This window comes from Bombina bombina, chromosome 6 (assembly GCF_027579735.1).
Source record: "Bombina bombina isolate aBomBom1 chromosome 6, aBomBom1.pri, whole genome shotgun sequence".
Taxonomy (NCBI): Eukaryota; Metazoa; Chordata; class Amphibia; order Anura; family Bombinatoridae; genus Bombina; species Bombina bombina.
In genome coordinates this window covers 179,072,078-179,084,190 of record NC_069504.1, presented here as the reverse complement: position 1 = coordinate 179,084,190, position 12,113 = coordinate 179,072,078, and the positions used below count along the sequence as shown (strand labels likewise).

Here is a 12,113-nt window from a genome sequence, read left to right as displayed (position 1 = left end):
GTCCATTCACTATACAAGACCCCAAACCCCCTTGTGGTTAGAGTCAAGAATTGGCTACATCTGAAAAGTACTTTATATATAGGTTACCCTACAATAAAGTTTGCCCTGGGTTATGAAATCTCCTGATAATAATAATATGCAGCACCAACACACCCCGTCTTTGTTACCTAAACAGAGAGAGGGAGGGGAAGAGAGTGAGAGGAGAGAGAAAGAAAGCAGGAGGAAGAGATGAAAGGCAGGGCTGTCTGCTTTCCTCTTCTTAACCTGGGCAGGCAAGAAGGGAGTGACATCAGCAGGCAGAGAGGATAAGGTGGGAGAGCAGGGACAGAGTGGACTTATTGTGTCAGGAAGCAGAGTCTCTGCCTGCTGCAGCCAGCAGCACGGGTCACCATGCAGAGATCCCCGCTGGAGAAAGCCAATATTCTGTCCAAGATCTTCTTCAGGTATGTTACAGCAGAGAGGCACTGAGCTGTCAGTGGGTGGCATTCCCATACTGCAGGGGATATGCACAGGTATCTGCACCTCCTGCGCACAACTCACTGACTGGGATATCTCACTTCTGGTTACCATTCGCAAAGCAAAGAAATAAAGTTTTGGCTTGCACTGGTTGCAGCTCTTCCTGCTTGAAATCTGCACATAAGTTATTAACCAACACTGCACCTGTAACAGTTATCCAACACCTGACAGTAAAGCTGGTAGATCAGATGCACTCTTTTATTTTCATTTTAATCCTGTTGCAAATATTTATGGCACAAGTGTAATCTGTGCTGTATAGAGATTTAAATTGCATGACCTTTGGTAAATTACTCATATCAAATCATGTTGCAAGTGTAAAACACATTGAGGAATACTTTCTGCTCGGTGTCTGTTACACGTATGTATTTGGCAATGTTTTATTGTTTTAGATCAGTGGAAAAGAAAAATAATCAAAATGCTCTATTATTGAGGCACATAGCAATATTAATGTAGATGAAAGGATAATCTTGCCATTAATCAAAATGTGATTACAGGAGTCAGGTGTATTGTAGAGGAAATCTTTTTATTAACAAAATAAACTTTGTATATAGTTACAATATTGTATATATACAATGATACAAACGTTCGTTATCCCAATGGCCTGTTTGTACCATAACAAAATGACACTGTCCTTATACATCTCAATGGTTTACTATCATAATAGACAGAGAACATTAATCATATCATTATATTGTTTTCTTCACTAGGATTGTTATGACTTTGGTGCTGATTCAATAATCCTTGTTAATTTACATTTGTTCATCTAATTAATTACTGTTTTATAAATAGTAATATGTGTGTTTATTTTCAACACAACAAATGCCTTAGAAGAATTGCAAAATGCTGCTGCACATGACAACATTACTGATATAAATATAAATAAAGGGAATAAAGACCAATATATAGTAATTTAGTATATGTGTGTATTGTTTTCTAATGAGACAGGAGAGGCAGTAAAAGAAAGAGACCTTACATCTTGATTGAACTGGAGTACCAGCATTAGTGTCATTTTATGTCTTGCAGTGGTTCACTTCTATCTAATATGAGAATGAGAAAGTATTGTAAGAAAATGCAAACGTGCTGCTTCAGTATATTATAATCATATGTCATATACTACTGTGGTTATTTGTCACTAAGGATTTGCTTGTACAGGCTATTGCTTCACTGACAATATTGTAAAATGTTTTAAAGTATTATTTTACCTGCACTGATCACTAATACCAGATTACATCAAATCAGAGTAAAATACAGGAGGTAATAATAGGAAATAAGATTGTCTCTCACATCTAAATCAATCAATCTATCTATCAATCAATCTATCTCCTATCCATCTTATTATCTATCTATCTATCTATCTATCTATCTACTATCCATCTTATTATCTATCTATCTATCTATCTATCTATCTATCTATCTTATCATCTAACTAATTTATCATCTATCTATCTACTATCCGTCTTATTATCTATTTATCTATCTATCTGTTTCATATCCATCTTATTATCTATCTATCTATCTATCTACTATCCATCTTATTATCTATCTATCTATCTATCTATCTATCTATCTCTCTATCTATCTATCTATCTATCTACATATCTATCTATCTATCTATTTATCTATCTATCCACTATCCGTCTTGTTATCTATTTATCTGTCTATCTATCTATCTGTCTGTCTCATATCCATCTTATAATCTATCTATCTATTATAAATCTATCTTATTATCTATCTATCTATCTATCTATCTATCTATCTATCTATCTGTCTGTCTCATACCCATCTTATAATCTTTTATAAATCTATCTTATTATCTTATTATCAATCTATCTTTCTATTTATCATCTATCTAAATATAGGAGCACAACAAATGTACACTATTCAGTGATGTTCCCGAAATGTCAATTCATTGATTCCGGTGTCAGCCAATACCTATGTAAGCTTCACTTTTGTTCTTGGCCAATACTGCTGGCTTACTTTAAGTTTAAGCTGCTGTCTCATCTGCTGAAGATATTCCCCAAAGCAAATACTGTGTGACTTTTCTCATTAACTAATTCTGATTAACCCCACAAATGAATATTGGATGGAATTAACTTTTGATGAATGATTTATCAAAATTTTTTTGGTCTGAATTGTGTTATCACATGCAGGCTATATTATGTTGTCTATTATCTGACAATGACATTACATTCTGTATAGTAGAACATTTAAAATACCAAGAAATTAACATTTCTTCTAAAAAGAATTAAAACGTATGTGATTATGATATGGACGATGAAAATATAAGTATTTAATATTCTCACTCCATATCCGTTAGAAGAGTCATGCAAAGGGGTTCTTAATGGTTTTCGGGAGTTTGTCAAATTTAGCTCCATACCAATCTATAATAAACCCAAGTTTCACATAGTTTTCTATATTATATTTTATTTTTGCATCCCAAAAGACTCTCAGATTCCTGGCATGGAGAGCCTTTACAACGTTATTCTAGACCATTTGAAAAAATATAAATGTTTTCTATTAGTTTTGCATAATAGTTTGATTTATTTAATTTAACTGCTTGACCGCATGAAAACCTATCCTGATCTTTATTGAACAATATACTTGGCTGTTTGATCTACATTTTTGTTAAGTTTTACGCATACATTTTACATGTTAACAAACACGTAATATCTTGGATTAATAAAAAAATATTACTTAAATTACATTTTAATCTATAAATTAGGAAAACTGATGTCAATTAAAGGGATACTAAACCCAAATGTTTTCTTTCATGATTTAGATAGAGCATGCAATTTTAAGCAACTTTCTAATTTACTTCTATTGTCAATTTTTCTTCGTTCTCTTGCTATCTTTATTTGAAAAAGAAGGCATCTATGCTAAGGAGCCAGAAAATGTTTGGTGCAGAACCATGGACAGCACTTGTTTATTGGTGTTGTCCAATCAGCAAGGACAACCCAGGTTGTTCACCAAAAATGGGCCAGCATCTAAACTTACATTCTTGCTTTTTAAATAAACATACCAAGAGAATGAAGACAATTTGATAATAGGAGTAAATTAGAAATTTGCTTAAAATTGCATGCTCTATCTAAATCACAAAAGAAAAAATTTGGGTTCGGTGTCCCTTTAATTAATTATATAATTATGAACTGATTTTATTGGTTAGAAGAAATAATTTGCCTTCAAATACATTAGACAGTTCTCATCAATATTGAATCAAATAGCCACCGTTTTACTTTTACTTTTGGCCAGTGCTTCTATGAAGTTCTTAACCACTTAAAAAACTTTTTGCTCATATTTTTTTTCCATTTTAACCCATTCTAATTGTAAGAAAACAATACGTAACACATACATCAACCAGGCCTCTTATCTAGTCAAATACACCTCTAATGAATTTGAACAGCATAGAAATGCAAGAAAAAATTGACCTAACTTGAAGTTTTGAATGGCACAATTTATTGGATTGTAATGGAGGCCATTGTAAAGTATGTAAACTAAAAATGGAATATGGTTAAAATTATTATTATCCTGTATTTACAAAAGTGCCAGTATTCAATAGGAATATTCTAACTTTATTCCATTTGGAACTGACAGAACATGAAACATCACACATATATCCAAATGTAAAAAACGCCCTTATATAGGGTATGAAAGTAAATGGGTACATGACCCAGTCAAAAATTGAAAAGGTACAGTACATCAACCTTGAACAGTTGCCATTCTATACATCAATTATATTTTCTAAAATTCTTGTAAATTTGCTGAAGGTCAAAGATTAGGAAAAAAAATAATAGTTTCTGAACTTTAATTGTTTATAATGAAATTACAGAATTCACAGTGTCTATTGAGTTGACCTTTTCTACTATATTTTTTCAATTGCAGAGTAGATTTGAATGAATAGTTTTGAGATTTAATATTGGAATAAGAGATATTATATGCTTGAGGGAACAATAACCAATAACCACAATGATGTCTATTACATTACTCATCATTATACTTGACAGATTTAATTAGTGCCAAATGCTGGTTAAAGAGAAGACAAACGGGTTATGTGATATTCTGTATTTGCCAGTTGCACAGATTTGAGAGATTGTTCTGAGTGGTACATTATCACTGCTACAATAGATTAGCCAGTGTGTCATAAAGAAAATGTATGTCACAGGCCACTCTAAGTACAGGTGGTGAAACAACCAGCAGACGTCATTCATAGTAGGGCTTTCTCAAAAAAAAATTTTTAAATTTATTTATTTCCTGATTAGTTCACTACTGTACATTGTTATTGCCCTTACAGTAATTGAACATTATAATCTATCCATAAAGTTAATTCATGTTAAATTTTTCTGATTCTAAAACAAACAAGGTTCTATTGATTAAGATGAGAACTGTTTATACATCTCAGGTATTTGGAACCCAGTGGTGTCTCCTTAATTTGGTTAGAGCAGGTAGTGGTGATTCTCAACCCCTGTTGAGCTGTGAAGGACAGCTCCATATACTATGTGTCCTTTGTCTTACACAACATTTTCACCACCTTTAGTCATCAAAATTTTAAGTTCCAGAACTGCCACTGGGGGCAAGGGAGGTTCTAGACTTTGGGTGGTACTAATGGTTGCCGTATACCTTCATATTAATGGTGGATGGTGGTATTGGTGGGAAATAATTACTTTCTATGACTTATCATTTTCTCCCATTTCTCACCTTTAACTCTCTTCCTGTCCAAGCATAAACAGGGACTATGTTGCAAGTGTATGCCTATTTACGGTACATATTTTATGGCACTTTTTTGGGATGTTGCAATATAATTCTGTATTATTATTATTTTTTGCAATACACATGTATTGATAGGGTTTACTGTATATGGAGTATATATTGATATACCTCATGCACCCTCATTCAGATGCTGTGCAGCTTTGGGGTATACTGTATATTCACAAGCAACAATGCACATTTTGAAATCTGAGTCATTGCTAATACAATATATGCTCTCAACTTGGTGTTGAATGTAATTGCACATAGCATATGTATATATATATATATATATATATATATATATATATATACACACATAGCCCATGCACAGTACAACCTGTCAAAATGCTGATACATTTTACTAAACATATAGGGCCAGATTAGAAGTGGATCGCTTTTGTGAGGGCGATATTTGCGCTCCACTTTGTAATACAGACATGGCATGAGAACCTAGTGCAGCGAAGGGGGTAAGTTGCGCAGCGATATTTAAACATATATGCATATGAATATCTTCATATATATTTATGTGTTTATATGTGTTTATATGTGTAAATACACATTTTAAGCATATACATATATATATTTACAGGGATAAAACAGTCTCCATAGACCACAATGTTAAGGCACTTTTTATTGCCGTTTTTTTTTCTAACTCTCCACACCCGCCAAGTTAAACCCCTAAAAACTGCTTAGTGCAGTTTAAAAAAAAAAAAAAGAGATGCTAATAATGTTTAACTTAGTAAAGGCACTACACACTTTATTTTGAGGGCAGTTGAAGGACATTTTAAAAATGAACCGAAGGTCTGAACTCTGGTTAATTTTCTGAGCGCTAATTGCTACCGCAAGCTTGAGGTAGCAATAACCAGCCAGTTGTAATAGCTGGTTATTTATCTTGCGCCTGTAAACGGACAAATTTGCCCAATGTTGCTAATACATTATTATTATATTGTAAAAAAGGCTTCAATTCAAAATTGAAATACATTGATGTTCATTTCAATTTGAACTTTTATGTCATTGTAAAATGTTAATGGTGCTGTGATTTTGGCTTTCTGCCTTTATGTAATACAAGTTATTGAAGAGTTCTGTGACCATGCAGTTCTATGATAGACAAGGTTGATTGCCTCTACTGAATGTAGGTTCAGTTTTACTGTTGAAGAAAAGTGACTTATAAAAAAAGGCAATACATCTTAACTATGTATGTGCATGACATGATTAAAGGGACACTCAATTAAAAATTACATTTTAATTATCCAGTTAGACCATGCAATAAAAAAAAAAAAAAACTTTACAGTTTACTTACATTTTGAAATTGTGCACAATCTTTTTATATGCACACTTTCTGAGGCACCAGTTCCTACTGAGCATGTGCAAGAGGTTACTGTGTATAGATATAAGTCTGTCATTAAGTGATGTCTGTCACTTGCTGTACGGAGAATGGTCAGAGAAGGAATTTTTGAAATTCTGACTATTGCAGACTAGTGTTATTGTATTGTCTTTTTTATTATGTATGTGTTGTGGTTATACATAGAATTACCACATTGCTGCTTAAAAAAGGGACACAAATGAAAAATACATATGTCAGGGCTGTTTTCAGGGCTGGTTAAAAAAATGTTTTGTATAAGAACCCTGACATGTATTTTTCATATGTGTCCCTTTTTAAAGCGGCAATATGGTCACCCTAGTTATACAATTATTTTGAATACAATGCTCCTTTAAGAGTTTAAAGTTTCAAACAGTGTCTTTTTTATGTGGGCACATATGTTTTGGTATTTTTGGAAGTGACAATCAGTGGCGTATTTAAGTTTTGTGCTGCCCCCCCCCCCAAGGTTTTAGGCCTTTTTTCCATTAGTTATTTTTTTGGGTCAGTGTGTTTTTTTCATAACAATTCAAAAGAAAATGGCTAGCAAAACACTTACATACAGGTGGGTTGACTTGCATGTATCTCATACCATTTTCTCCTTGAGACAAGGGAGAGAAAAGAAGGGGAGGGGAGAAAAGGGAGGGAAAGGAAAGAAGGAAGGGAGGGAGAGAGGGAGAGAAGAGAAAAGTGAGTAGGGAGAGGAGAAAATGGGGACGGAAAGAAGGGAGGCAAAGAAAGTGATAGAAGGGAGCAAGTTGAGAGAAAGAAGAGAGGGAGGAATGGAGGGAAATAAATAAGGGAGGGAGTTGAGGGAGAAAGGGAGTTGAGGGATGAAGGGAGGGAGAAATGGAAAGAAGGGAGAGAGGAATGGAGGTAAAGAAGAATACACTTTGAAACAATCACTGCCCTTCACATGCAACAACATACAGTAATTACCATTATTCAAGTAATTAAACTTTTTTAGTGTCCGTTTACTATTTACTCCATGGGTTCATGAATGCAGAGAAAGCTATTAGTAGCTAACATACATTAGCGCTGATAGTTTATGATTAGACATCACATGAATGCAGAGAAAGCTAGCTATTAGTAGCTAACATACATTAGCGTTGAGAGTTTATGATTAGACATCACATGAATGCAGAGAAAGCTAGATATTAGTAACTAACATACATTAGCGCTGAGAGTTTATGATTAGACATCACATGAATGCAGAGAAAGCTAGCTATTAGTAGCTAACATACATTAGCGCTGAGAGTTTATGATTAGACATCACATGAATGCAGAGAAAGCTATCTATTAGTAGCTAACATACATTAGCACTGAGAGTTTATGATTAGACATCACATGAATGCAGAGAAAGCTAGCTATTAGTAGCTAACATACATTAGTGCTGAGAGTTTATGATTAGACATCACATGAATACAGAGAAAGCTAGCTATTAGTAGCTAACATACATTAGCGCTGAGAGTTTATGATTAGACATCACATGAATGCAGAGAAAGCTATCTATTAGTAGCTAACATACATTAGCACTGAGAGTTTATGATTAGACATCACATGAATGCAGAGAAAGCTAGCTATTAGTAGCTAACATACATTAGTGCTGAGAGTTTATGATTAGACATCACATGAATGCAGAGAAAGCTAGCTATTAGTAGCTAACATACATTAGCGCTGAGAGTTTATGATTAGACATCACATGAATGCAGAGAAAGCTATCTATTAGTAGCTAACATACATTAGCACTGAGAGTTTATGATTAGACATCACATGAATGCAAAGAAAGCTAGCTATTAGTAGCTAACATACATTAGCGCTGAGAGTTTATGATTAGACATCACAAGCTTATATAAGCAGTGCACAGAAGCATCCAGTCTGTTAGTTACTAAGACCTATAATAAGCACTGCGCTCACAGACCCACCACAGATGACAAGGGGAGGCAGCATATATCGGCACAAGGTCTTCTCCTCCAGCCTCACCTTGTAAGCATATTCCCGGGCAAGTTTCTCACCAAGAACGCTTCCACTGCAAAAATGCTGGCGGCTCTAAATGAAGCAACGGTTTAAAGGAGCATTGCCTGTGAAGAGCGACCTTAATCAGTGCATGTGCCTTGTCTTCTCTGTAAATGCTGGCACTTTATCGCTTACTGTACTGTGTGCTGGCTTTTAGAGAGAGGATAAGGCAGATGTGCTGCCCCTCCCAAATCTGCTGCCCTAGCACCGGCCTTGTTGGCCTACGCCATAATACGCCCCCTGAATACCCTGCACAGATTCAGAGATTTGAACTTAAAGGGATAGTAAAGTAAAAATTGAACATTCATGACTCGGATAGAGCATGCAATTTTAAACAACTTTCCAATTTACTTCTGTTATCAAATTGTCTTCGTTCTCTTGGTATCTTTTATTGAAGAGTAAAACTAGGTATGCTCATAAGAGCTCAGGAGTGTGCACGTGTCTTTAGTACTCTATGGCAACAGTGTTTTGCAACATTATTTGTAGCTTTGTGTACAATGTTGTAAAACACAACTTCCATAAAATACTGTACTAAAGACATGTGCACACTCCTGAGCTCTTATGAGCCTACCTAATTTTACTCTCCAATAAAAGATATGAAGAGAACCAAATAAATTTGATAACAGAAGTAAATTGGAAAGTTGTTTAAAATTACATGTTCTATCCGAATTATGAAAGTTCAATTTTGACTTTACTGTCCCTTTAATATGTCAAAGGTGTGTGTTGTCTCAAATTTAGGTTTTCTGTCCTTATGTAAGATCTGATAGCAACATGCTTAACTATGTAGATTTGAAGAAGGGAGATTTTCTAATAATAGTAATCCTGCCAACTATGAACACATCTTGTAGTATTGACTGATTTGCATATCTGAATATGTCAAGAAAAGGTTAATGGCATAACATTTGCTTTACATTTGAATGTCTGGATATTTTCATCTAAGTGATAACAAACATGATTTTACCACCATGTCTTCTTATATAAAAGGATTTTTAATATAAGGAATACCATAGATATTTGGTATACTCCCAACCTGCTGTGATATATTTGTTTGAGGACATAGGAGCTTATTGATCTCATAACTGCTGATTTGTACAAATTGATTTTTACCTCCTTTTCATAGTGCAATATGGTTTTCCATAGTGTAAACTTGAGAAAAGTGTGTGCATGACACTATGATAGAATGACTTGACAGCTATTGTATAATACATAATTGCTAATCTATAAACCATAGCTTTTTAGTTGCAACAAACACACACACATTCAGTAGAAATGTCCTTGCTTTTAAAATAAGTTAGTATTATATGGCCAGGTATGCAGTATTTATGTATCTTATTATTCTATTACAAATTTGCAAAGCTTTAGGATAGATGTGCACTCTTTGGGCTAGATTACGATTGGAGTGCTATTTATCGCTCCTACACCTGAGTCAACTCCGTTAGAAGTTGTTTTCACGTGTCAGGTAGTGCACGTATTATAAATTGAAAGTAAAAAGTTTCACATGAGAGCTAATCCGATGAGCGCAAAAAGCCAAAGTCTGAATACCACGACCGAGTTAACGTATTCCCCCATTGACTTCAATGGAGTGCAAAAAGTGGAAAAAAACACTAGTTAACGTATTCACTGTAGACTTCAATGGAGAGCGAAAAGTGGAACAAAAACACTAGTTAACATATTCCCCCATAGACTTCAATGGAGAGCGAAAAGTGGAAAAAACACTAGTTAACTTATTCCCCCATAGACTTCAATGTAGCGCAAAAAGTGAAAACCCCCCACTAGTTAACGTATTCGCCCATACACATCAATGGAGTATGAAAAGTGTGTGTGGGGGGGGGGGGGGACTAACACCCTTACTCACGCGCAATCCCGATTGCATTTAATCAAGTGTGCTAACCCGACATGAAATAATAATATTTCACATTCCAATGTTCTTTACATAGAAGAATATGTTATATTTATTCTTAATTACATATACTGTATATATATATATATTTATATATATATATGATAATTTTTTTAAAAATATATATATAAATATATATGATAAATATATACAGGTAGCCGTCAGTTTACACAGGGTTAGGTTCCAGAAGGAATGGTTGTAAATCTAAACGGTTGTAAATTGAAACCCAGTTTATAATGTAAGTCAATGGGAAGTGAGGGAGATAGGTTCCAGGCCCCTCTCAAAATTGTCATAAGTAACATCTAATACATTATTTTTAAAGCTTTGAAATGAAGACTTTACATGCTAAACAGCATTATAAACCTAATAAAATAATCACACAACACAGAATATATAATTAAACTAAGTTAAATGAACAAAAACATTTGCTAAACAGCATTATAAACCTAATAAAATAATCACACAACACAGACTTTACTTGCATTTTTCTGCAAACAGTTCTTTCTATGCATTCCAATCTGGACTGATTTATATTTGTTCCTTTGAAATCTGCTTGATAGCTCAGGTCTGGTTAAACTGATTAATTTCAGCTTACTTGGCTTTGCTGCAACACAAGCGGACAGCTCCACCTACTGGCTATTTTAATAAATGCACTGCTTCTCAATGCTTTTCAATAGTAGTCACATGACTGGAAAAAAGGTTGCTATTCTGAAACGGTGTAAATTGAACCGTTGTAAAATGAGGGCCACCTGTATATATTCTGTATGTATATATATATAAAATTATATATAGGTATAGATATATACAGATAGATATAGCAATATCTATTTAAAAATACTTCCCTAAATATTTCCCTATGTGAAGAACATTGGAATGTGAAATATTTACAGGACCAACACAGGTAAACACTTAATTAAATATGAATATTGCATAAATATGATTTTTCATGTTTTCTTGATTGCAAAGGGCTCCAAAACACTAATATATATATGTATATAAATGTATATATATGTGTATTTATGTGTTTATGTGAATATGTCTGTAAATACATTTATACACATATAAATACATAAATACATCTGTACACACATATATACAAACAAACATACATATAGATATTTAGACATGTATGTATCTCTATGTTTTTTTTTCTAACATTGACCTAGATTACGAGTTTTGCTTTAGGAGGGGTGCGGTGCTAACGAGCAGTTTAAGCTCACCGCTCACTTACAGACAGCGCTGGTATTATGGGTTTTTAGAAAACCTGCGTTAACCGCAAAAAAGTGAGCGAAGAGCAAAATTTAGCTCCACATCTCACCTCAATACCAGCGATGCTTACGTTAGCGGTGAGCTGGTAAAACGTGCTTGTGCACGATTTCCCCATAGGAAACACCCTAACATAAACCCAGAAACACCCCTAATCTGACACTTATTAACCCCTAATCTACTGCCCCCGACATCGCTGACACCTACATTATATTATTAACCCCTAATCTGGCGCTCCGGACACCGCCTCCACCTACATTATACTTATAAACCCCTAATCTGCTGCCCCCAACATCGCCGACACCTACATTATAT

At 34.3% G+C, this 12,113-nt stretch overlaps 1 protein-coding gene across 1 annotated transcript in view; it reads left to right on the top strand.

Moving 5' to 3' along the window:
* Positions 1–311: 311 nt before the first annotated feature.
* Positions 312–12,113, top strand: part of CFTR (CF transmembrane conductance regulator) — a 345,866-nt gene continuing 334,064 nt past the window's right edge. The window contains exon 1 of the mRNA XM_053716685.1: positions 312–443. Coding sequence (XP_053572660.1) covers positions 391–443 — 53 coding nt within the window. The 5' untranslated portion in view covers positions 312–390. The remainder of the gene's footprint in view (positions 444–12,113) is intronic.